The 25,706-nt window shown below is 40.7% G+C and overlaps 1 protein-coding gene across 1 annotated transcript in view; it reads right to left on the bottom strand.

The window, feature by feature from the left end:
• Window positions 1-25,706, bottom strand: part of DPYD (dihydropyrimidine dehydrogenase) — a 502,649-nt gene that overhangs the window by 59,349 nt on the left and 417,594 nt on the right. The window contains exon 19 of the mRNA XM_077825357.1: window positions 12,148-12,290. Coding sequence (XP_077681483.1) covers window positions 12,148-12,290 — 143 coding nt within the window. The remainder of the gene's footprint in view (window positions 1-12,147; window positions 12,291-25,706) is intronic.

Genomic DNA, 25,706 nt, shown 5'->3' with positions numbered 1-25,706 from the left:
CATTGCAGGATCCCTATTTATGTACAGTATAAGAAATTACCACCCTAATATATGGATAAATAACCATGGATACATCTATATAACTTTGTCAATGGGATCTGGAAAAAACTCAGCAGCGAGCTAGAGAGAATGTGTCAGCAGAGTTCTTTTTATTACTTGTTACGTGTTTGTTTTTGATAATTAGCTTCTATCTGAAACATTTTAATTCACATTCCGTATTTTTAAAAAATGATATTATCAATAATGTGCATTTATTACATCAGTGATAATGAAACTTCACAAATGGCCTGCTGGGTTTTTATAATCATCATTACAAAACACAAATCCTGAAGACTTTACTGAGGCACATTTCCTACTGGGTTCACTGGATTTTGCCGAGAGTAACTGCTTTTGAGGGAAATGCCCACACATCAGCGTGTCATGTTTTGTTTTGTTCTCTGCAGAAAAAGCTGCAGGGCTGCCCCAAACTCATCATATTCCACAGGGTCTGTGGGAGGTTAGGGCCATCCATGCAAAGCGCCTGTGCCCCTGCACTGAGCCAGGACCCTGGAATAGCCCCTACCAACTCACTAGCTGTGGAGTTCCATTTAAAGACTTCCCCAGATGGTGAACATCTTCTTGGGAGAAGTGGCAGGGGAGGAGAGGATTATTTGGAAAAGATATTTCAGGTAGGAGGTGTATTATCTTTTTCATATAATTTCTGTGGGGTTGGATGGGGGAAGATATATACCTCTCTCTAGTCCCAATCCTGTTCCCCTCTCTCTTCACCCTGGAGCTTCAGTCTTCACCTTCCTCACCAGGATGGACTCTGGAGTCCATGGAGAAACTTCTGCAGAATCCAGAGTGGTTGTGGAAGAGCTGGTGCCACAGAGGCAGCAGTGAACGTTAGCTCCACACTCCTTCAGTTCCATCCCTGCCCTGTATCTCCCCACACAATTCCCAGCTAAGGACATGCAGAAAGTTTACTGTCCCTTTCCAGCACTCATGGAGCAAAGAGCTGGAGAAAGCCAGATAATCTGACCCTATATGTTTTATTACACTCTTAATTTTCAAGTGGTGTAAATATTTGTGCAATGATTACATTGTGATAACAAAAATGCTTCAGTGCTGAGTATAATCAAGGCAATGTTTCTAATTCTCCATCATGATCAGTCCTGGTTAGCAGTAGAACTGCTACTCTAACCTGTCTCAAAGCACTACTGTGGCTCTCTATCATTACTGAATTCACACCATTCATAGCTTAGAAGTAGCGGGGAGAGACAATTTTATTTTTCCTTCCATCAAAAATATATGCTTTGCTCTCTGTTGGAAAATGGGCACAAAATAATAGTAATTGTAATGAAAAGAGGTACACTAGGTAGACAGACTGGTAGTGGAGATACAAAGTCAGATAAGGAGATTGATGGGTATGTATTTGTATATACACATGCAAATCACAAAGGTTGACTGTTCTACCATATTAGTTTCCATTTGTTGTAGCTATACAACATCAAAGCACTGATGTCCCTATCTATTGCATTTAGCGGTAATTTAATGGACTACCAAAAGAAATCAAAGGGAGAGTTTCTAAGTAGTTTCCTGGCAATTGAGACAGCAGGCTCTTTCATCTGCACTGTAACTGTGGCAGTGCATTGATTTAAACTCCTTCTGAGATCTCAAATGCTTTTATATTCTTAGACCTCTCTGGCAGCTTTTTATTCCCCCAAGTGATAAAATTCTAGCATTTAGCAGAATGCCATCTTACTTCTCCCAAAAGGAAGAGACTTATTTCAGCGTTGCTACTAAACTGCACAAGATCTCTACATAAAATAGCTCCTGAATGCCATTCTGTTAGAAAATCTGCCCGTGACTTCCCACATTCTAATATTCTGACTCTAGCAATGGGATAAACAACAAAAATTCCTCTTAGGTACCTTCGAAAGGTTCTGCAATGGATAAGCAGTTTTGCTTTTATATTAATTTGGATGAGTTTGCTTTGAAATGTTCCTCACTGATATGCCCAGAAGGTAAGGAAAAGAGTTACTCAGCCTCTTTGATTTTGTATTATAATATGTATCTAATCTTAAACGTATTTATCATCATCATTTAATGCAATTTTTTTCATTATAAATTTTTCCTGAGCACTGTTAAATACATAAATCTACCTTTTTGTCTGAGAAGTATTTATGAATATCGTTAGGCTATTTTTTTCAATGTACAGTTGAGATCATTGTCTTTTTGTTTAGTTTCTATTGGCTTAGGTTATATTGAAGACAGACTGTACTACATAAAAGCAATACAAGGTACTTCATGAAGGGACCTACCCAAGCCTTGCCAGCTAATGGGTGTAATCTAATATTCCTGAGAAAACTAGGACATTCATGATCAGTAAACGTGCAATTTAAATCTTAGTAATGCTTACATATGATTTTAAAAACTGTGTCTTCTGTAGCTAGTAGCAGACTACTCAATACTGTGAAGAACATTCTCTGCTACATAGTGAAACATGCTGCATAACCATTGCACATGAAGATGAATAAATCTATTTTGCAGTTTCTAAGCAATGATTTAGATGGACACAGAAAATCTTCAACGAATCAGGAAATCAAAAAGAGCACATCCAGCATCCCTAGACTATTTCAGCATCTACCTATAATGCGGAGTGTGTGTAATAAGAATGTAAGCATCCAAATATAATGTTCTAGGGCAAAGGTTCTCCAGCTGTCATCTTTAGACTGCTAGTAGTCTGCAGATGGTGGTCCATGGAGAGCTGTCTGGTCACATAATTCTGGCTCCCCCTCCCCCTTTATAGCTGTAAATTAAATTACAACAGCTAAAAATACATTGTATACTTTCCTAAAATTATTTCTCTATATAAGCAATTGCTGTAGTTGCCTGGAAGACATTACATGATTGTGAGAATGAGGGGAGGTGGTATATAAGATATATATATAATGGTTATATAATGTATATATAATGGTTCACACTCTAAAAAAAGTTTCAGAACCTCTCTTCTAAAAGGACAAGTTCATGACTAAGAAAAATCTTCTTAAGTATTGATAAAATATAGATGAAATTATTTGATTTATTCACATTAGCTGCTAAACTACTCTAGGGATATAGGGTAGCAGATGGGATGCTATTTAACAAGGTTTGAGAACACAGTATCAAGATGCAAGTCTGAGTTGGATGAGAGTTTTTTATCCTTCTTTTGAACATTACAACTGAACAAAGGTACATAAATGTTTGTCCATTTAGATTCTGAGTAAGCAGCTTGGAGGGATCAAATTCTGTGAGAGTTGTGCTGATCTGCAGATTAAAAAGGCATGCTCTGCATTACTTTCATGTGAGACTATGGTATTCTGTTAGTTCTAGGAGTTACAGAGCGAACCCCTGTTCAGTACATGGGCACATGCAGGATTTTACAATCACACCCATCTATTTAGGAAAACAAATATGATTTCACATGCCTTGAGCATTACAGCTATGCCCAATAATCTCATGGTCAGTCACCCATAAAGAACTGTACCATTGTATTGTCAGTGGTATGCAATGCAAAGGAGATGCTTGTAGGCAGACACGCTAAAAAGCAGCATGTAAACAGACCAAGCACATGTTTAGATTCTACACCTGTCTTTAACTTCATCATGTACTTGTGGAATATCAGAAGGCACAAAGCTCTATCCTGTGCCAAGGAGTAGGAAAATATGGTGGAGGGAAATTAAATCCTCCAATCTTCCTACATGCATTTCAGCAGCTGGTACAGCATCAGATCAGTAGCTGTGTCATGCAGTTACAAGGCCATTGGCACTATTCTCCTGACCGCCTTCTCAAGTCCTCCAAAGATAGGTCTCCTCTTCATCAAGCTCCCTAAACCTGGCAGCTTAATTTTGAAAGGCAGATCCAGGTTATTCTGAAAGAGTCAGTAACCCTTCTAAAATCCAGTTCATTTTCTACCTCAAAAATCATATTCACACATAGGGAGAAATTATTATTATTAGTGCAGTTAAATAAAAAATAATGCTAGAAAGTCAGGAATTCCATCACTTCTTGACTTCTCTCTGGATGGATTGTCCTTGGCCCTAAGAGTTAGCACCGTAAAAGGACACATTCAGTAATGAACAGCATCATTAACTCATGGACAGACAGGTTCAAGTAGCTGCTCTGTGTGACTCAGAAAAAGGGTTTTCATTCCAGACCATTCTGAACAGGCAATGAAAGAATCTGAACCTACATCCCAGGGCAGTGCTCTAACCATAGTGCTACAGAGAAAATCTCTCTCTCTCTCTCTCACACACACACACGAACAACCTGAGAACCTGATGAAATATTCATTGACATCAATAAGTTTCCGTGACACATTCTGGTTTCAACAAACTGGCATTTTTCTATGGAAAAAAGTTTCATCTAAACATTTCCAACTAGCTCTAATGAGCATCTTCTCTTGATGCACATCCTCAGGTGGCCTGATTTTTGAAAGCTGCACATCTATCAAAACCAACCAGCAAACCAATTTTTCCATCTTCGGACCTCAATTTAGTCTGGCAATGATTAACCTCTCATCCCTGTGAGTCTCTCCCTTCAGTACTGTTTTATTTTATTTCAGCTACAATTGCTTTCATCCTTTATCAGCGTGGCTGTAGGAATTTGTGAACTAGCTACTATTCCCGTTGAAGAATGAAATTCACGTGAATAAAACAGTTCTGACCCTCTGAGGCCTATGATAAAAACTCACTTTCACACTTCCCAAGAGATTTTTCTTTCCCCTTTCGCTGCTCAAATAGTAAGTATCAGAAGGAAAAGAAATGGCATAACCTGGATGTTGAGAGAAGTTAAAACCTTTCCTAAATGTACTGCGAGTTTCAGATAATCTGTTTCTCTGTTTCCTTCTAATTCCAATTCCTTTGCTCTAATTGCATGGATAAAAGAACCTCTCTCAACATAGATCAAGTGCTGTATTAGGGAGGACTATGATGTTACAAGAAAATTAAGGCATCAAGGATCGTTTTTCCAAATTATTTGCTTCATCATGGGAAGAAGATGATTTGACTAAAACTGAGAAAATCTGCAGACCAGCCACTTGGTCATGTAGTCAAACTGATCAACAGTATACAGAATTATCACTCAACTAGAGTGGTCCCCAAAGTAAGTCTACATATGGCACAGGTGCTATGCTTCATGATTACACACACACTTCTGTGCCTTACTCTCCTTTTCTTCTTTTCATTGTTTGCTACTTCGCAGCAGCAAAGGATCAGTGGAGCTGCCATGATGCAGAATGGAAAGTTTTTTTACATGCACATTTCCTTTCCATAACTGGCATCTCCATGAATCTTCCATTCCCTCGTCTCTCAGAGAGGTACAGATTTCTGCATTCTCACTTCTCTGGGTGATTATTTGTTTTATGACTTAGTGTTGTGAATACAAGTCCAAAAATTGCAAACAGTTGAAACCTCCCCTATTTTGCTATGCAAAAGCTTGTTTATTCACACACAAAACTGTCCTGCTGTTCTAAAAATCCCTCAGTTAAATGCCTCAGTAATACACTTGCTGGGGAAAAAATCCTGTCAATCTGATTAACCTCTCATCCCTGTGAGTCTCTCCCTTCAGTACTGTTTTATTTTATTTCAGCTACAATTGCTTTCATCCTTTATCAGCGTGGCGGTAGGAATTTGTGAACTAGCTACTATTCCCGTTGAAGAATGAAATTCACGTGAATAAAACAGTTCTGACCCTCTGAGGCCTATGATAAAAACTCACTTTCACACTTCCCAAGAGATTTTTCTTTCCTGAGTCCTAGAACCTGAGTCCTAGAACCTAACAGCCTCTGGCTACCAGTTACCAGAGGACGTAAGTACCCAGGAACAGGCCCTTACCAGAAAGCCAACTGTTCCTTGCTTGAGAGAGTTTATCTCAGGAACCAACAGCAGAAGTGTCCTTGCTGGTCTTCAGTGTCATGACAGAATGTAAGGGAGGGGGCAGTTTTTTTTCACTAATCAAGTCCCTGACCATTTGGGGCTTTATACATTGAATCAGCACCTTGAATTTGACGTAAGTAGGCAGTGCAGAATGTGGGGCAGTGAGATGGTCACAGTGGCAGCCTCATTTACCAGCAGATTGCTTTTTTCATTGTATACTTCTGCATACAGCAGGAAGGGAGGTCAAGGGTATTGTTATCCCATGTGTGGGCTAACCATATCATGGGGCACAGTACGAGGAGGATAGAAGTCTCTCAGGGAGGGGATAACAGCCCCTCTGGGACAGACGGGTGAGGAGTTGACAAGCAAGGTAGGGGAGCGGATAGAACCTTGAGTCAGTCCCACCAGTGCGCTATTGAGTGCATCTGAGCTGGCACAGAAGGGAAAGCAACAAGTCAGGTATGGGTCTGACACAGTTTACTTCCTTCCTGCAGCAAGAGAGGAGCTAGGGACTAAATTGTGATTTTCTGAGTCACAATCTAGCCTGCAGTCTGTTTCTGAAGCAGAACAGTTATGTGGTGCCTCTTAGCCAGGGCTTTGTGGCAAAGCCAGAGTCTAGCTCTTAGGAGGTAGGCAACAGAAGCAGTAGCATTCCAGGTGGCACAGAAACACCCCTAGAGTGTTTTTCAGAAATCTAGCCTGGAGGTGATGGAGACATGCATGACCATGACCTATACATTTTATAACAGTCTAAAAAGTTGTTTGAAAAGACCTATTGTTCTTTTTCAAGTTTCGCAACTAAATAGTAAAGATTTACTAAAAATATGCCGTACAAGGGTATAAATTCAGGAGCCTCTACCATGAAAAATGCATACTGCAGAAAGTAACCTCTTTGTTCTATCCCTTTTTTGTTATATCCGCTAGAAATAATGACTGCAGAATCTCTTTCAACAAAAGGTCATTTATGTCAATGGACGAAACACAGAGGATCAGATCGCCTGCAGTAATTGCAAATTAATGCTCTACTGCTAATGCATTAACTACATAATATTGATCTACAATTGAATCATACAGGCTACTGTGAAGTGAGTTTTACTTTAGTATTTTTGTGCTTTTATGGCTTTTCTCACAATACATTTTCTCTTTCCACTGGAATTTTCTATAATTGTCTCCATTTTTAGTTTCCTACAGTGTAATGACTTCTGCAAATGCATGTCTGTTCCTCAAAGGCCTTTCAAACAATCTACCAGACCATCAACATGACATGGTAAAGTACACATGATGCAAGTGACACATAAAAACAGATGGAAAACCTTATTTTTATAAATCAAAACTTTAGGAGAAAGCTCATTTAAAAAGAAAAAAGAAGTTACTTCCATGACACTGCACTCTATAACAACCCTACAGTAAGAGATCAAACCTCAAAATGATGCAGTCAAAAATCAGTGAGAGCTTTGGGTATACACGAAATGCAGGATAGGGCACATGTGGATAACATAGTTACTTATGTTTATTTCATGTTTATGTTGAAAAGAAATAGGTAGACTGAGATATGCTATGACAAAGCACAGTACTAAGAGATCAGTGGTGGAAGCATTTAAATGCATCCAAGATCTGATTGAAAAGATAAAAAATAAATGTTCTTTCCAACCATTCCTGAAACTACACAAATTGGAAGAGCTATCTGTTGTTTTATATATTTTAACTTCCAGATAATGTGAAAAGCCTTGGGGTTTAGAGATCATGGCCCCTTTAAAACCTTTTCCTGGGGAGGAGAATGTTGGTTGTTCCAGGGGCATGGAGAGAGGGAGAGTGGAAGGGTGTGTGCGTCTGTAGCTCCAGACAGAAGGGCTACAGCAAGTGTAACCCACACACCTGGGTGTGGTGTTCTGTCCCATCTAATGGCACTGAGACCACTTAGAGAGAGAGAGAAAATGAGGCTGCTCTACGGCCTTAGTTAACAGCCAGTTGGCTTTTAGCTCATGCTATAGAAGCTCATGCATTAAGCTCCAGAGGTCCCCAGAGGTCCTCCAGAAACTCCCCCGTCAACTTACCTTACCCTTCTCGTCGTGGTTAGAGTACAGGGGTCAACTGTAGAGCGATCTGCTGTTGATTTTGCGGGTCTTCACTAGACCCGCTAAATTGACTGCTGGTGGATTGATCTCAGAGCATCGATCACGGCTGTAGTATAGACATAGCCTGAGTGTAGACACACTGCTCAGAGTCTGCCCTTTCATATGGTGGTACCACTGGGCCTGGGGGCCTCGTGTTGAGTGTAACCCTGTTTTACTACTCCCCCACTCTGCCCTCTTGTTGTTTTTTCTCCATTCATCCTTCTGTAAATAAATATTTCCCTTCCCTGTATTCATTGTACTGTCCTGGTGTGCATGTGTGATCACTCCAGGGGACTTGAAACAGGTTTTTCCCTGCTGCTTTCCTGAGCATCCCTTTTCTTGGCCAGAGCCTGCCTGAAGAGTAAACTCCATCTTGGCCACATAGGTGCTAAAGTTACAAATAGTTAAATTAATCTGCATCTATTATAAACTTCCTTTATTGTATAAGCAACCTTGAAATTATACATACGAAAATGTCCTCCCAAAAGAGAGGCTAGATCAAATGCACTTCTAAACACTGAAATGACATCAACGATGAAGAGGTGATTGGGCCAAACTTCAATGAGTGTCATTGGACCTGGTGCATGGGGTTGCCACGCAGGGGTACCATTTTCAGAGAGGCTGTTCTCCATGTTGGAGGGGAGCAGAGGCACATAGGTCTGACTGCAGAGAGGCTGGTCCCTGCTGCAGGTGCCAGCATCCAAGGGCTGACCATTCTGAGATGAGCTCCTGACAGCCCACCTTGGCAGGGAGTTGTGGCGCAGGGGAAGCCACTGCCACTGGGGCAGAGGTGCCTGGTTTGCGTGTTCCTGCCCATTCTGGGCTGTGCTGGCAATTCCCTTCTGGGGACCCTAGGTGTGGGGGAAGCAGGGCTGGATGCGGGGTGGAGTTGCAGTTTTGGTTATATCTCATTCCATCTAGATATCAAATATGAACGTCAGTGTTGTTCTGATCAGATATTTTTGGCACCATCCTCTGCTGAAGGTTTTATGTTTTTCCCACCCTCTTCTACTTCTTCCCTTAGACAGGGGAAATATCTAAGGTCAATATCATTTTGGTTTAAGAGCAGATTACATCCATTTATCTTAAGTCCATTACTCACTGACTTCAGCTAGGCTGAAATAAGCCACTCTTAAACCAAAGTAAGTGTCTACACAAGGTTTTGCACCCATTTATCTAAATCGGTTTTTAAAATTATTTAAATTAAAGCAAGGCAACTTTCTGGTATAAAGAAACCCTAAGAGGGGAAAATAGTCATTGTCTCTGTTGAGGAAATGATGCTGGAAATAGATGAGCCTTGCAATGTTCTCTAAAGGAGGTGTCCAGCCCAGTGTTCTATGGTACAAAGCTCCACACTGAACATGAATCACTTTAATCAGCCAGTACTTAATTAGCATTCAAAAATTAATCTGGGTTTTCTAGGTTCAGCAAGTGATTCTTTAATTAGCCACTCCAGAGACAATACCCATTCCACTCTCTTTGTATTTAGTTACATTTTAGAATTCTCCATTATCTTCAGGGACATGTCTACACACAAGAAACCCCTCCCCACACACACATACACAATCTGTATTAAGGAAAAGTGCATAACTCTACATTTTGGTCTAGGTTCAGTTCTAATTAGCGGCCATAAATGAAATGAATGTGTAGTTCTGAAAACACTCCCTTGTTGATCATACTTTTGTTGTAGACAAATATTGTACTAGAAGTAGCATCATACGATTGTTTTGTGCGTGTGTAAGTGTAAGTGTAAGAGACACAGAACTGAAGTAGCACTGAGACTGTTATCCAGACAAGGTAGCTCCCTGAACCCTTTATTGTAAAAGGAGAGTTTGAAATAACCTAATAGAAGTTTTAAAAAATAATATTATTAGTAAAGCAGATAGACAAAACAAGTTACAGGATAACCTTGTGTACTCTTCTGCCTCTTTGATGCTAATACAGAGAATTCAGGATTGGCTGTCAGGGCATGTGAACCTCCTATTGCTACCTCTTCCCCCAAAAGGTTCCAGAGTACACCACTATCTCCCCTTAAATGCAGAACATTTCACCTCACTTACTTGCTTCTGGGGCTACCCGACAAACAGTAGTTTGGGATCCCAGGGGTATTCAATCTGCCCTGATAGCTTTGCGATAGTAACTGTAGCATCAGACCTCCTATTAGAGATCCCACAAATGCCTAGTACTGCGTGACTCTTCAGGGCTTATGTCAATAACCTCACCAATAAATTTGCCTGGGACTTTCTCTCCACTACAGCAAACCTGGGACTGGCCTTTGCTGTCATTTCAGCTATCCAGTAAGGCCAGCCACACACTGGATCTAATTTTCAGTGCCAAAGGAGGTATTGGAAATGAAGGCACCATTGTCATGTTGTAGACCAGGGGTGGGCAAACTATGGCCTGCTCCAGTGCTCTGGCCGAAGCGCTGGGTTGGGGGCCGGACCATGTGGCTCGGCCCTGCTCCAGAGCTCCAGCTGGGGTGCTGGGTTGGGGGCCGGACCACACAGCTTGGCCCTGCTCTGGCCAGGGTGCTGGGTCACCAGCACTCCAGCCGGGGCACTGGGTTGGGGGCCGCACCCCTCGGCTCTTGGAAGCTGTGGCATGGCCCCGCTCCGGCTCCTGCACACTCCCATGGGAGCTGCAGGGGCAGTGCCTGTGGATGGGACAGCATGCAGAGTCGCCTAGCCATACATCCGCATAGGAGCTGGAGAAGGGACATGCCACTGCTTCTGGGAGCCAATTGAGGTAAGTGCCGCTCGAAGACTGCACCCCCTGAGCCTTTCCCCACGCCCCAACCCCCTGCCCCAGCCCTGATCCCCCTCCTGCTATCCAAACTCCTCGATCCCAGCCTGGAGCATCCTCCTGCACCCCAAACTTCTCATCCTCAGCCCCACCCCCAGCTGGACGCTGCACTCCTTCCCGCACCCCTGCCCCAGCCCTGATCCCCCTCCCACCCTCTGAATCCCTCGGTCCCAGCCCAGAGCACCCTCCTACACCCCAAACTCCTCATCCCCAGCCCCACCCCAGAGCCCACACCCCAACCCACACCCTAACCCCAATTTTGTGAGCATTCACGGCCTACCATACAATTTCTATTTCCCGATGTGGCCCTCGGGCAAAAAGTTTGCCCACCCCTATTGTCGGCTGACTATCACCTCCTCCAAACTAAGTTTCCCCCTTCATTTAAATGCAACCTACCCTATGTGTTCCTTCCACGATTACGTTATCGATCCTGCAGGCTTCCAACGATACATGGCATAGAAGATTTGTCTCCACCCTAACACCATGGGGTTTATGTCCTGGTGAAAGAAACGCTATGACCACCTACTACCCACAACAACTGTCCTCCTCCTCTACATATCACAGTGGTTTTCAGACAGCTGCTCAGTGCAGGCAAAATGCTGAAGTGTCAATGGACCTCCTAGGATCTATACTACCAACACCTCCTGTTAATGAAAAATCTATCACTCAGACTAAAGTATGCCTAGTGCTTAAGAAAACATCAGCCAATGCAACCAACTACTGCAAACTATTTAACATCCCATTCCTTAGCCATGACTGTGATGCCAACAACATGTAAAGGATGCACAGCTCTGCATTTTTCGTCACCCAAAACAAGTGCTTGAGGGAGACTGGTGCCTGGATGAAGAATAGCTATTTCAAACTGAATGCAGGTGGGACCAAAAGTAAAGCCATTTGGAATTCCCTTCAGTGCTCAGTAAGACACAGGATGAAAACTCCCTGTTCCAAAGAGCTTATGCTGGCCAAGACAGAAACTGAAAACACAGGATGTACTGGGAAGCACAAATGTATTCACTTCAGTTGCTTAACAAGGGAAAGTGATTTAATTTCAAAACTTTTTTGGTTAGAGAAAAAGATACTATTTCACTCTTAAAAAGCTAGCTTTTCCCAGGTCAGCACCATAGATTATGGGGCATCCACTCTATCACTGAACATCTTAAGTGAATGGCTCCAAGCAATGAGCATGGAGCCAACAATATGAACATTTGTTCCAATGGATCAATTATGTTAATGTGTCCTTTTTCCTACTTTGAGCTGAAATCTTTAGTTTTAAGATAAATTACAGTTCTGTGATAAATTACTAATTATAATTTTTAAAGGAAAAAAACAACTACCTGGAGAATAGAAGCACCACTGTGGAGAAATTGCATCCCACTCTCAGCTGAATCAATTCCTCCAGTTGCTAAGATGGGAAATCCTGGAAGAGCATGAGCTATAGCAGATACTGCTCGCAGGGCTATGGGCCGAATAGCACTTCCTAAAGAAAATCAAAATACAGTGTTAGCATGTTGGAATACTCAGCACTTAGATACGATCTGTGCATGCCCATCATGGGATGGCAGTGTTGTACTAGACAAACCATTAATATCAAGAACTAATATCGAATTCTAATATCTAAAAATATATTAATTTGTAAATCGACATGTATCAGATTTTGAATAGTATTATTACATGTAAAAGTGTTAGGAACGTGGGTGTAATAACCCTAAAACTGCAGACAGAAACACTTGCATATTTAACTGGCTAAAACATAAAACTTGGCTCCAACATTTAAGCATCTGTTTTAAAAGAACAAGGAACAATATAATTAGAATCAGAAAACAATTCCATACAGTAAATTATAGACATACAGCTCTAAATTTCCACATAAGAGATAAGGCTGCTGGTGTGAACACAGATAGTGTGCAAATAAAGGGAAGATTTTGAATGTGTTTTACGGAATCTGAATCAAACATTTGGTTTAAAACCACCATTCCAAATGCACTTTGACATTTTGGATATTATTTAATACATATCCCCTGTGAATACATTCAGCGATATTGGTACTCCTTTAAGAAGCCAAGCTTTGACCAGATTATTCCCTAAAATTGCATGGTACTATTCACATGAGCAAAGTTATTCACATGCATACATGTTTGTAGGATTGGGGCCTTAATTTTCAAAGTGGTACATGGGGATTTGCCCACTCAATTTCTTGAGCCATTTATGGGAATCATGATAAAACCCTAGTGCACTGCATAGACAATTTACTCCATTTTGTTTAAAGTACATTGATGTTGCATGAGTATTAACACACACATAAGAATACAGCATGTACTAGACAGTAAATAATGCTGGTTGCTCGCACATATTCAACTATTTATATTTTTAGACCATTTGGGATGTATTTAAACTACTATTTTTATATTAAAGTATCCAGTTAATTTAGAATAAAAATACAGTGTATTACAGTGGTGTCTTGCAGTAGGGCAGGGACTGTACATTGCACTGGCAAGCAGTATAGGGAAGAATACTTCACTAACAAGGAGATTGACTAGGGGTCCATCTAGATTAGAGGGAAAAGGGTGTTTTTTATATTGAGTAGTTAATTTGAGGTAAATAACATGATATGAAACACCCCAAACACTTTATGCAGACCCTATGTAACACTATTACAACTGTATTAGCTGGTCAAGGTGAGCCCCAGAGTCCCCATTTGATCTGCTCTTGGGGCAAAGGACCAATGGAGGCAGTCAGTAATAAAGACCAGTGGGGGAAGAAGAGGAGGGAGGACCAAGGAATTGTAGGAAGATGAAGAAAAAGAAGGAGGGAAAGAAGCATGAGAAGAGCAGGATGTTTCCAATTCCTCCTCATGCCCTCCTCTGTTTACACCATTGTCCTCATTCCAGAAAGGAACTGCTTTCTCTTTCACCACAGAGAGGTTTGACTGTTGTTGTCTTTTACCCATGTGTGTGATTATGTTTCTAAAAGAGAAATTTTGTAGTCTGCTAGATTTGTAGTGTGCTGGATTTTTAATCTGCTAAAGGGATAGTCTTTCGCAGCTTTTAATTTTCAACGGATAACATATTTATTTGTGTAACCAGGGGGAAAGCGGAGGCCCCATAATATTGAACGCAACAGATGCACTCTCCTCTCCCTCTACTATCCCATCTCAAAGTAAAAATCATAACACATGCATACTACAGCCATAGGTAGCTGCCCTGCTGGGGATCTCCAAAGGACCTAAGGTCAATCTAGCAGTCTGCCGTCTAGAGACTTGTCCACCCTTTTTCATGCATCACACTTTTTAATTTTTTTTAAACAATGGTCAGCTGTAGTGTGGCAACTACCACCAGTATGTTGGTATCTGTTCACTGCTATCACAGCGCACCAGGTACGGCAGACAGAGTGAATGAGCAGTACAGCTTTGCACATCAGCACAGGGTCTAGGGCCTGTCAGTTTGTTTTAAACAGGGAAGCTGTAGTTTCCCAGCAGAATTTTTCATTTTCAAAAGGACATTGTTTGCCAATGTAAGTTTTCCAACAGAAAACTGAAAATTTGGTTTGCTTTAACCATTTCAAATCCCCTCTTTCTTCAGCTCAGGTCGCCTCCAGCAAAATGTCACCTCCTAACAAACCACTGATACAGGCAACACTGGGCTTCACAAACAGGCTGTCTGACAAGCATGTCCCATCAACACACGTTACAAAATCAGCATCCAAATGCCTCGATAAATTGTCTCTACTGACATCTGCTCCAGACTCAGCATATGAATTATCTTCTTGAGTTATGCCATCTCCAGCTGCTTCAGCACTGATCCCACCTCATTATTTACCGACCTGACATCTCCTCCCCTTTCCAACAACTGTACTCCGTTTTTTACATCACATCCACATCTGGGTGAGAAGCAGCCTTCACACTGCCTGATAAGTCTGCCTCGTTAATGTGTGTCTTCAAGGTATGCTGGATGTTCTTGAATATCTGGATTATTGATCGAGAATATGAGGTGTTCTGCTCCATGCATAGGTACCATTTTTTGCACTGAAGTTATGCCTTGCTTGATCAACGACATTAGAGAGGTTACAAATGAAATCTTCACCATGAACATTTTTAGAAATATGAATGGACAACTTAGCTCAATGTGCAGAAGAGAGTTTTCTGCCAGTACTGGTGTGCTTTAGGGGCAACTGAATGATGGTTCACAAAAGTTGGGAATTTTAATGAAAATCCATAATAGAACCTAAGTAAAGATCACAGCAAAACAGACTCACAAAGAGAGCAGACTGCTGGCACCAAAATTTCTAGTGAGCACTAATGGTGTGGTAGTTGCAGTCCGTTTAGCTAGATCAATCATAATGAGATTGAAAGATTATCTGTAAAATGAGACAATGGGCACTTACTCTTAGACATAGCACAGCACCATTGTAGAGATGATGGTCAAGTCTTACAGAATGACTAAGCTCAGAATGATGGCATCACGCAAGAAATTTTTCATGCGTTTATGAAGTCATCTAAAATGTCGACCAAAAATATACATTACACAAGCAAAACCATTCAGAAGTGAGCTGATCAAGAAACAAGCTCACAAAATGCTTCAACAACTCAATCTTTCTGAGCAAGACTGAAAATGAACATAGGAAATGTCATACCATTGAGCCATATAGTCCTAAATCCAGTCTCTGACAGTATCCAAAAACAGATGCTTCAGAGTGGGGTACAAATAACCCAGAAATAGGCTATATATATTTTGCCCATGGGGAAAAAATTTTCTAATCCACATCAGTTAAAGGCTGGCTTATACCTCAAGGCAGGAAAGGTTATTCCCCTTCCATTTTTTAAAATATTGATGTGACTCTGGATGTTCTCATATTTCATATAAATATCCCATCCCTTTTTAAATCATGTCAAACACTTGACATCAATATCTTGTGGCAATGAGTTCCACAGAAGAATTCCACTTTATGTGAAGAAATGTCCTTTTTGTCTGTTTTAATTTGCTGCCTATTTAAATAAATTTCCCCTTGAACAATGGATACCAGGGAGAAAGGAACAAGTGACCATTTGTTAAGTGCTTGCACAATAAAGTAATCAGAAAGGACTTCCTTCAGCTTAACAATGTCAGTGATGTGACTGCAGCAACACAGCAGAGAAGACAGTGACTGAGTTGCAAGCTGTGTGGATCTCACTGAATTTACAGGTTGGGGCTTTGATGAGCTAGTGTAATTAATGGATATTTTTCTGGAGCTCAGACTCATTTCCAGTGAGTTACCGGTTGTCTTTCTATCCACTGTGCAAGTTGTTGTTTAAATTTGGTAAATGTTTGGGTACAATTTCAAAGGTACAATATTCATCAATAACTCAGCTAAAAGAACAACAAAATCATGTCAACACTGCTTCTAATGACAGCAATTAAATGGCTCTTATGACACTCAAAGGGCTGATTGACATGTGTATCATTGTTATTCCAACAATTTTTTCTTAGTATTCTGGAGGGCACAAAAAGAACATACAAGGAGCTGTAAACATTTTCCTTCACACTTTTATCATCTTACTCAAAACACAGGGAAGCCTTCTTGTGTTGCAGAAAAAGTGCCAGGTCTAGAACACAGTGCACCATAATTGACTGACTTGTGGCAGAAAATATACTGTATTTTGAAATACTGAAACACAGAAAAAAAAGGAATAAAATAAATAAATAAAGAGTGATTTCAATAAATATTTGCAAAAGCAAAATAAATGGTGATGTTGGCCTAGAGTTTTATTTTTATGTGAATGCCAAGGAAGTTGAAAGGATAACTGGTCCCATTTCATAATGGCCTCTTGATGAGGAAGGAGAAGTAGAGGAGGACTGGAGGAAAGCAAATATAACTCCAGTCTTCCAACAGGCCTTATGGCGCAGTTATGACATAACATGAAGAAAAAGTCTAAATCTAGCGACAGGCAAGAGGAAATACAAACTAACAAAAATTCATCACTAAGGTTTCATAGAGTGGAAAATATCTGGTAAATCAGATGGAATTTTTTAAAAAAAAACTAACTATGGTCCCAATCCAGCAACACGTTTCAGCACTTGGGACTTCAATGAGATTACTCCCATGCTTAAAGTTTCGTACATGACAAAGTGATTTGATGTACTGGGGTTTATAATTCCAGTAGGTCAGTGTCAGTAGCTAAGAGACTTGCTAGCACAACACTCCATTGATGGCAACATGAGAGTGGTTATCAAGGGCTGGATGGGGTATGCCATATAGCTTACTGTAAAATAAAGAACTACTAGGTCTGATATGCAAAGCCCATTTATCCAGGCCTCAAACACAGGACCAAGGTTTGAATGTAAGAGAGAGAAACAGATGTATGTGGTGGAGATGAGATTCTACTGCATGTTGAAAACTCCTCTTTTTCAGTATCTCATTAAAATGCAATACAACTGCTATTATTTAAAGCTAAACAATGAAAAAAATCCTAAAATTTTAGAAAAACTATTTATTTTTCTGCTGAATAATTAGGGCTTCTGCTTTGTTTTTCATTTTAAAACACAGTCAACGTTCATGATTAAAATGGAGGGAAGTCACGGAAATGCAGCATAATAAAATATATCAAGTGTCACAGGCATTATTTTGAACATCAAATAATCTCCTCTCCCTATTTCGTGCAAATAACTAGAACTGTGCTGCTATGATAACAGTGAACAGATACCAACATAGTGGTAGCGGTTGCCACACCAGAGATTATATTTGCTTAAAAAAAAATGCTGTTCTTTCCTGGGAGGGGGAGACTTCACCTCTGTTGGAGGAATTAAGGTGCTTGTCAAGAGTTTACTGGTCTTGTTCTTGGTGTCAATGGGGCTCCTTTTCATTGTTAGTGTTCAGTCTTGCAAAGTGTTGAGCTCCTTCAGCTCTGAAGTTATGGGCAGCTGAAGGCACTTGGAACTGCCAAAAATTGCTAGGCACCTTGCAGAATCAAGCGTGCCAGGCCAGACCCAATGCACTTTGAGTTCAGTAAAAAGACTCCCATTGATGTCAAGGACTTCCCAAGCAATCTAGTTTCACCTGGAAGCTCTGATAGCTCTCAGTCAAACTGGTTCAGCTGTTCACCATCACATCTACCCACCAATGTGAAAACAAATCCCTCTGTCTCAGAAGTAATGGATATTAGGCTTGATACACCTTTACACTAAGGCCACTTTTCACAACTCTGGCAGCATAAAAGGGCCGTAAAGTACATCCACTTTAACGGCACCTTACACTGCCAGAGCAGCTGTAAAAGGGCCTTAGGATAAACAAGAATCAAGCCCTCCCCCCATTTAAAAAAAACGGGTCAGTGTGGGAATTCCTAACTCCTGTGAAAATAATGGCAAAGTTACACACAAATACTATATAATTATTTGTATTTTCCCATATATTTATTTTTTCTACGATATTGTTTGAATCTTGAAATTGTATATTTGGCCTTTTTAATTCAGCTATATACACTAACCAAAGAAACAGACAAACAAGAAAACCCCTAATATCGATCAAGCAGTAGCTGGTATAACACTGAAATTAGGTCGTAATTCTTAGTAGTGTTCTTTGTATAGCAATGTAAAATTTAGTTTTAATTTATTTATGTTACAGTAATTACTGTGGATTTTCTTTACAAATGTAAATTCAGATTTGTACTACAGTAGACTAAACTTTACAAAGAAAAAAGAAGCTGATACTAAGTATTCACATTATTTGTAATGAACAACAAATATTTTTGACGATTGTGCTGCTATGAAAAGAAAAACAAAAATCTACCCACCACCTCCCTCTCTCTGCATATATATTCTAGCAAGGTAGTTGACACTGTTATCTTCCCAGAAGCTAAGTTCATAAAACCAGGGAAGGGGGGAAAAAAGAGTGAGAGAGAGAACACATGCGAGAGAGCAAATATCAGAGATCGGGAAAAAAGGTAGAATGGGAATAGATCTGGGAAAGTTCACCATTCAGTTACTGCAAATAATCACTTCCTGTAAATAGTAACAGAATGAGAAAGTTTGAAGATTAGACCAAAACAAATAAAGGATATCTAATCTGATCTAAAGGGAACATTCTGCACATAATTGTATTGTATAATCCTGATATTTAAAAGAAACTTTATATAGATAATCCATATTTTAAATAACTCAGACAAATGTACAAGACAAGACATTTGCATCTAATTCATTATTTGTCATAATTATTCTATATACTCTTTCTCTCTCCCTCCTGTAGGTGGCCACCATAAACTACACTTATCAAATAACTCATTAGCAGGGTTTTCAATACTGTCATATCCAGATAATTAGCAATTTATTTAAATAACCAATTTCTGTGGAAATAATTGCTATGGAATGCCCTGAACCTACTTTTTATGAACTATAATAAAAGTGTTAAAATAATCCCTGACATTTGCAAATGCCATTAGTTCACCTTTCCTTTTGATAGTGCTATGGCATTATGTTTAAACAATTACCCGATAATGCAGCAGTTTAATGGAATAGTGCAGCAAGCACATCCTTCAAAATGGCCAGTGAATACATTTATATGCAGAAGAAAATTCAGTGAACAGACATGTCTGGAGAGAAATATGATATACAGCTAGTATAAAACCCCAGAATGAAAGCTATTAGTACCACATAATGCTCAAAGTACTAGTAAACAGATGATGCACCAAAATGTCATGTTCAAGATGGATGCAGCCTATAGTTTAGGCGTACAATTCAGAATCAGATTTATCAAGGAACGTGGATCTCTCTTCTATCAGTGGCACCTATCTCTTCCAGAATCATTTTGGTCCATCACTAATTTATATAATAATAGATATTTGCTAAATTTACTAATAAATTATTTACTGATTCTAGATCTTGTTAACAAATAACAAATTTTTTGATTTTGCAGTGTAGTCCAGCATATGACATTTTAGTAAATCCCTGGGTTCTCCAAAATAAAGAAGGGCCCCTGAGTATTTCCATTCAAAACTTTTAATTACATGTTCATTTCTCAAAAAGAATCTTGAAGGGAATATTTGCTTTATAGGCCACACCAGAATGGTGCCTACAATATCTTAGATAATTAGCCATCATCTTTAAAGCAAGGACTGACTCTGACTGGTATTTGGTTTTAATTATCATACTTCAATGGTGAATCCCAGTTCCATGAAGTTAATGGCAAAATTCCCATGGACTTCAATGAGGGCAGGATTTTACCCCAAAACTTCAGAACTAGGATTACCATCCTGCCACATTTAGGACGTGTCTGGGTCACTACAGTCTGCCACTCATTTTTATTCTCAGCTAATGAGATTCTCAGCCAGTTATGTCCTCCAGAGGAGATGGACATGAAGGAGGGTCTACATTTTCTTTGCTAATTGTTTGTCTTTTCCTTTGCCTTGTGTCAAAAGGCTGTCCTTTTCAGGATTTTAATGTTTTTGAGTCCATTCTGTGTATGTCTATGACCACCAATAATTATTTTGCTCCACTTTCTCCCTCAAAACAAAAAATGAAAATGCAGGAAATGTTGGCATCAACTATGATCTAAAACAAAGAGGAAAAAGTGGCCTTTTCAGTTTTCCCCCTTCCTGAATTATTAGTGATGATTATTTATGAACCTTCTGTTGTAAAGTTCATAAAATCACCAGAGTTCTTATTCAATAAATGTTTAGTTGTCATAGGAGATTTCTTTAAATTAATAAATGTTAGATTTGGGGATCAGAGAGAAAAGGAAAAGTTTTCTTACCTGTAAATGTTATTTCCCTAGTGGACAAGATCAGTTTCTAACTTGATAGGTTTTCACTTACATCACACTTTAAAAGAGAGGAGGAAACAACAGGGCTGAAGGATTTTGGGGTGCTTACACAAGGCCTCTGGAGGGTGCTCCTAATGTACCCAGCTACGAATGTCACAGTATTTACTATCACGCATACTTACAATCTGGGAAATGTGAGTGACCCAGTGAGAATAAAACTGATTAGAGAAGTCAAGCTCAGGTAAAGGGAAAAAAATTTATCCAGAAAGACAGGCAAGTCTTTGGGAGTAGGGATCTTCTTTTACTCTGTCTTTTGCAGCACCTACCAGAATGAGGCCCTGATCCTGATTGTACCTGACTGTAAAATAATACAAATAAAAAAGGCAATCATCACTGAGATAAACTCCCAAAATAGCACTAAGGGAAGGAACATCTGAGGAATACTTTGTTCATCAGAGAAACATCATTCATAGATGCCTTACAAGATAGTCTCCCAAAGGACAGATTGGTTTCTACTTAGATAGGTTCTGTGCCTCACTCACTCAACCAAAGGGCGCAATTACTTCTTTAGAACACAAAGTACACAGACACTACTCATTCTGAAGCCTGAAGCTGCATCTGCAGATAGCCACCGAGCTGAACACATCTATATATCTACACTTGGAGTGAGGGTGTGATTTCCAGCTTGTGTAGACATCGTGCCACTGATTCCCACCAAGTTAGCATGCTAAAATTAGTAGAGTAGCCAGGTAGTGGTGATTGGTGGCATGGGCTAACCACTCTGGGTACAAAACGCCTGAGTCCTATGGGTACATACTTGGCAGAGGCAGCCCGTGCCGCCACTGGCTGCTGCCTGTGCTATTGTGGCTATACTACTATGTTTAGTGTGCTAGCTTGATAAGAGCTAGCACAAGCGTATCTATGTGAGTTGGGAATCGCACCCCCAGATCTAACTGTAGACAGATGTTTGCTAGTCACACAGCAGCTTGCAGATTGGCTCTAGGGATGCAATGCCTCTATTTGCCTGGGAGATGGCATTAGATATATATCAGAATGGGCTTTAGCTCCCTACTGGACAATGCCTACCCTGGACAATATGGCTTCAGTTCTAAAAACCATTTAAGTGTGTGTGTCTAAATTAATCCCTGTTCAACCAAATATGTCAGCAGATGCTTAACTCTAAGCACACAATGGGTCTTAACCCTGTGTCCAAGAGCTTGGTGGAACAGTGCAGGACTGCTGAACTGGGACCTTTAAGTCCCTAAAATTCATTTTAAAATGTTAATGCTGCTGAGAACATCTGTGACAACTCCTTGTGGTGATAACCTTGGTGGTATTCAAAAGGCTTTAGATATACGTTAATCAGCATTTATCTAGGACTGCTCCCAGCTGTTTGGTGGACAAGCTTATAAATACAACAGAAAATGAAAGAAATAAGACCTAAAAAGCTCAGAAAGCTCAAATACAGGGTTTCTTTCCCCACTAATGTACCCAAACATCAGAGTTTTCAGGCTTATCTAGTCTATGGATCTGTCTCATGCAGTTGCTAGTGGTTTAATAATTTGACATGTTAATAAAATAAAAATAAAACTAAAACAAACACCACCACCAAAAGACTACTGATCTGCTAGGAAGGCAAGAATACAATACTATTGTGGGACAAATGACCCTATTTTAGTTGAATGGATTGTTTGCCAATGCACTAATGTAAAATATGTACACTCAGTAGACAGATATATTTCCATATTCACATATACATAAAACAGAGTGGATGACACGTCCCCTGATAAAACCTGTTACTTCAACACTTCAAGTGAAAAGTGTTAAAATAAATGGCTCATCACATACAAGTGTTAAAATAAATGTTTATTTCAACACTCTGCGTGTCATACCCGTGTATTTCAACACTTGCCATTTCTCAAGACTCATGAAACCAGGAACAGGAGAGATATAGATAACACAGGACAATTGAAAAAAGCTTGTGTGGTACATGATGATTGGGATGCTCTTTACAAATTAAAACAATAAGTGGGAGACACCTTGAAAGTACTGGGAATCTGTTTGTGCTTGTAAGCTGGTAGGCTCTCACCAGCCAAGGAAAGAACCAGTAGAGCCAGGTTTCAGAGCCGCAGCCGTGTTAGTCTGTATCCGCAAAAAGAAAAGCAGGACTTGTGGCACCTTAGAGACTAACCAATTTATTTGAGCATAAGCTTTTGTGAGCTACAGCTCACTTCATTGGATGCATGCAGTGGAAAATACAGTGGGGAGATTTTATATACACAGAGAACATGAAACAATGGGTGTTACGATACACACTGTAGCAAGAGTGATCAGGTAAGGTGAGCTATTACTAGCAGAAAAGAAAAAAAACCTTTTGTAGTGGTAATCAAGGTGGGCCATCTCCAGCAGTTGACAAGAACGTGTGAGGAACCGTGGGGGAGGGGGAAATAAACATGGGGAAATAGTTTTACTTTGTGTAATGACACATCCACTCCCAGTCTTTATTCAAGCCTAATTTAATGGTGTCCAGTTTGCAAATTAATTCCAATTCAGCAGTTTCTCGTTGGAGTCTGTTTCTGAAATTTTTTTGTTGAAGTATTGCCACTTTTAGGTCTGAAGTCAAGTGACCAGAGAAATTGAAGTGTTCTCCGACTGGTTTTTGAATGTTATAATTCTTGACGTCTGATTTGTGTCCATTTATTCTTTTGCATAGAGACTGTCCGGTTTGGCCAATGTACATGGCAGAGGGGCATTGCTGGCACATGATGGCATATATCACATTGATAGATGTGTAGGTGAACGAACCTGTGATAGTGTGGCTGATGTGATTAGGCCCTATGATGGTGTCCCCTGAATAGATATGCGGACACAGTTGGCAACAGGCTTTGTTGCAAGGACAGGTTCCTAGGTTAGTGGTTTTGTTGTGTGGTGTGTGGTTACTGGTGAGTATTTGCTTCAGGTTGGGAGGCTGTCTGTAAGCAAGGACTGGCCTGTCTCCCAAGATCTGTGAGAGTGATGGGTCATCCTTCAGGATAGGTTGTAGATCCTTGATGATACGTTGGAGAGGTTTTAGTTGGGGGCTGAAGGTGATGGCTAGTGGCGTTCTGTTATTTTCTTTGTTGGGCCTGTCCTGTAGTAGGTAACTTCTGGGTACCCTTCTGGCTCTGTCAATCTGTTTCTTCACTTCAGCAGGTGGGTACTGTAGTTGTAAGAAAGCTTGATAGAGATCTTGTAGGTGTTTGTCTCTGTCTGAGGTGGTTGGCGCAAATGCGGTTGTATCGTAGAGCTTGGCTGTAGACAATGGATTGTATGGTGTAGTCTGGATGAAAGCTGGAGGCATGTAGGTAAGCATGGCAGTCAGTAGGTTTCTGGTATAGGGTGGTGTTTATGTGACCATTGCTTATTAGCACCGTAGTGTCCAGGAAGTGGATCTCTTGTGTGGACTGGTCCAGGCTGAGGTTGATGGTGGGATGGAAATTTTTGAAATCCAGGTGGAATTCCTCAAGGGCTTCTTTTCCATGGGTCCAGATGATGAAGATGTCATCAGTGTAGTGCAAGTAGAGTAGGAGCATTAGGGGACAAGAGCTGAGGAAGCGTTCTTCTAAGTCAGCCATAAAAATGTTGGCATATTGTGGGGCCATGTGGGTACCCATAGCAGTGCCGCTGATTTGAAGGTATACATTGTCCCCAAATGTGAAATAGTTATGGGTGAGGACAAAGTCACAAAGTTTAGCCACCAGGTTTGCCGTGACATTATTGGGGATACTGTTCCTGACGGCTTTTAGTCCATCTTTGTGTGGAATGTTGGTGCAGAGGGCTTCTACATCCATAGTGGCCAGGATGGTGTTATCAGGAAGATCACTGATGGATTGTAGTTTTCTCAGGAAGTCAATGGTGTCTTGAAGATAGCTGGGAGTGCTGGTAGCATAGGGCCTGAGGAGGGAGTCTACATAGACAGGCAATCCTGCTGTCAGGGTGCCAATGCCTGAGATGATGGGGCATCCATGATTTCCAGGTTTATGGATCTTGGGTAGCAGATAGAAAACCCCTGGTCGGGGTTCTATTTCCCCATGTTTATTGCCCCCCCACCATTCCTCACACATTCTTGTCAACTGTTGGAAATGGCCCATCTTGATTATCACTACAAAAGGTTCCCCCCCCCCCCACTCTCCTGCTGGTAATAGCTCCCCTTAACTGATCACTCTTGTTATAGTGTGTATGGTAACACCCATTGTTTCATGTTCTCTGTGTATATAAATCTCCCCACTGTATTTTCCACTGCATGCATCCGATGAAGTGAGCTGTAGCTCACGAAAGCTTATGCTCAAATAAATTTGTTAGACTCTAAGGTGCTACAAGTACTCCTTTCCTTCCTTGGGGAGATGGGAAGGAATTTTTTCCTGCAGCGCCAGACTAGCCAAGGTGAGATGGGGTTTTTGCCGTCCTCACAGCAGGTTGGGAGCTTAGTTGGGGTAAACATGAAGTGGGAGTTAGGCTATGATGTCACAACTCATTATGTAAGTGAGAGGGAGATGTCCAGTGCAGGTACGCTGCAGGGAAGAGATATGGTGATCAGATAAAATGTACTGGTAAAGGAGTTATGGGAGGTATTCTTTAAAGGAGTGGAAATGGGGGAGGGGATGTTTTGGGGTTCCTATGACTGGTATGGCAGCAGGGTTGGCCTTGTATCCCTTCCCTTTACAGCCACCCTTGACCCTCATTTGAGAGGTGGGAATGGCAGAGTCCCAGGAGTGGATTGGCTGGTGACCAGGATAGTTAAAGAGGGAAGGCTGACAGCAGCACTTCCTACTACTGGTATATGTAAATGATTATGAAATTACCTGCACGCTTTTATCTGCTGGGTACTCCCAAGCATTTAGGAACCCATTTGTGGCCAAATTAAATCACACCTCTTGTCTCCAGTTGTTCTTCCACCACAGCTGGACAATGGAAGTGCAGCAAGCCCCCACTTTTGCATAGTGTCTTTTGACAACAATCTGTGTTAACAGCGCAGGCAGGATGCAGCAACTAGATAGTAAGAAAATATTCAAAAACCTCAGTGAGCCATCTCAGGGTAATATGTTTTGATAGCTTGTAAACCTGTACAACTGAGGTACAGGCCTTTGGAAACCTGTAACAATCAAGGGGAGAAGGCTGCACAGATTCT

Source organism: Eretmochelys imbricata, chromosome 8 (assembly GCF_965152235.1).
Source record: "Eretmochelys imbricata isolate rEreImb1 chromosome 8, rEreImb1.hap1, whole genome shotgun sequence".
NCBI lineage: Eukaryota > Metazoa > Chordata > Testudines > Cheloniidae > Eretmochelys > Eretmochelys imbricata.
This window is presented reverse-complemented; position numbering and strand designations above follow the sequence as displayed.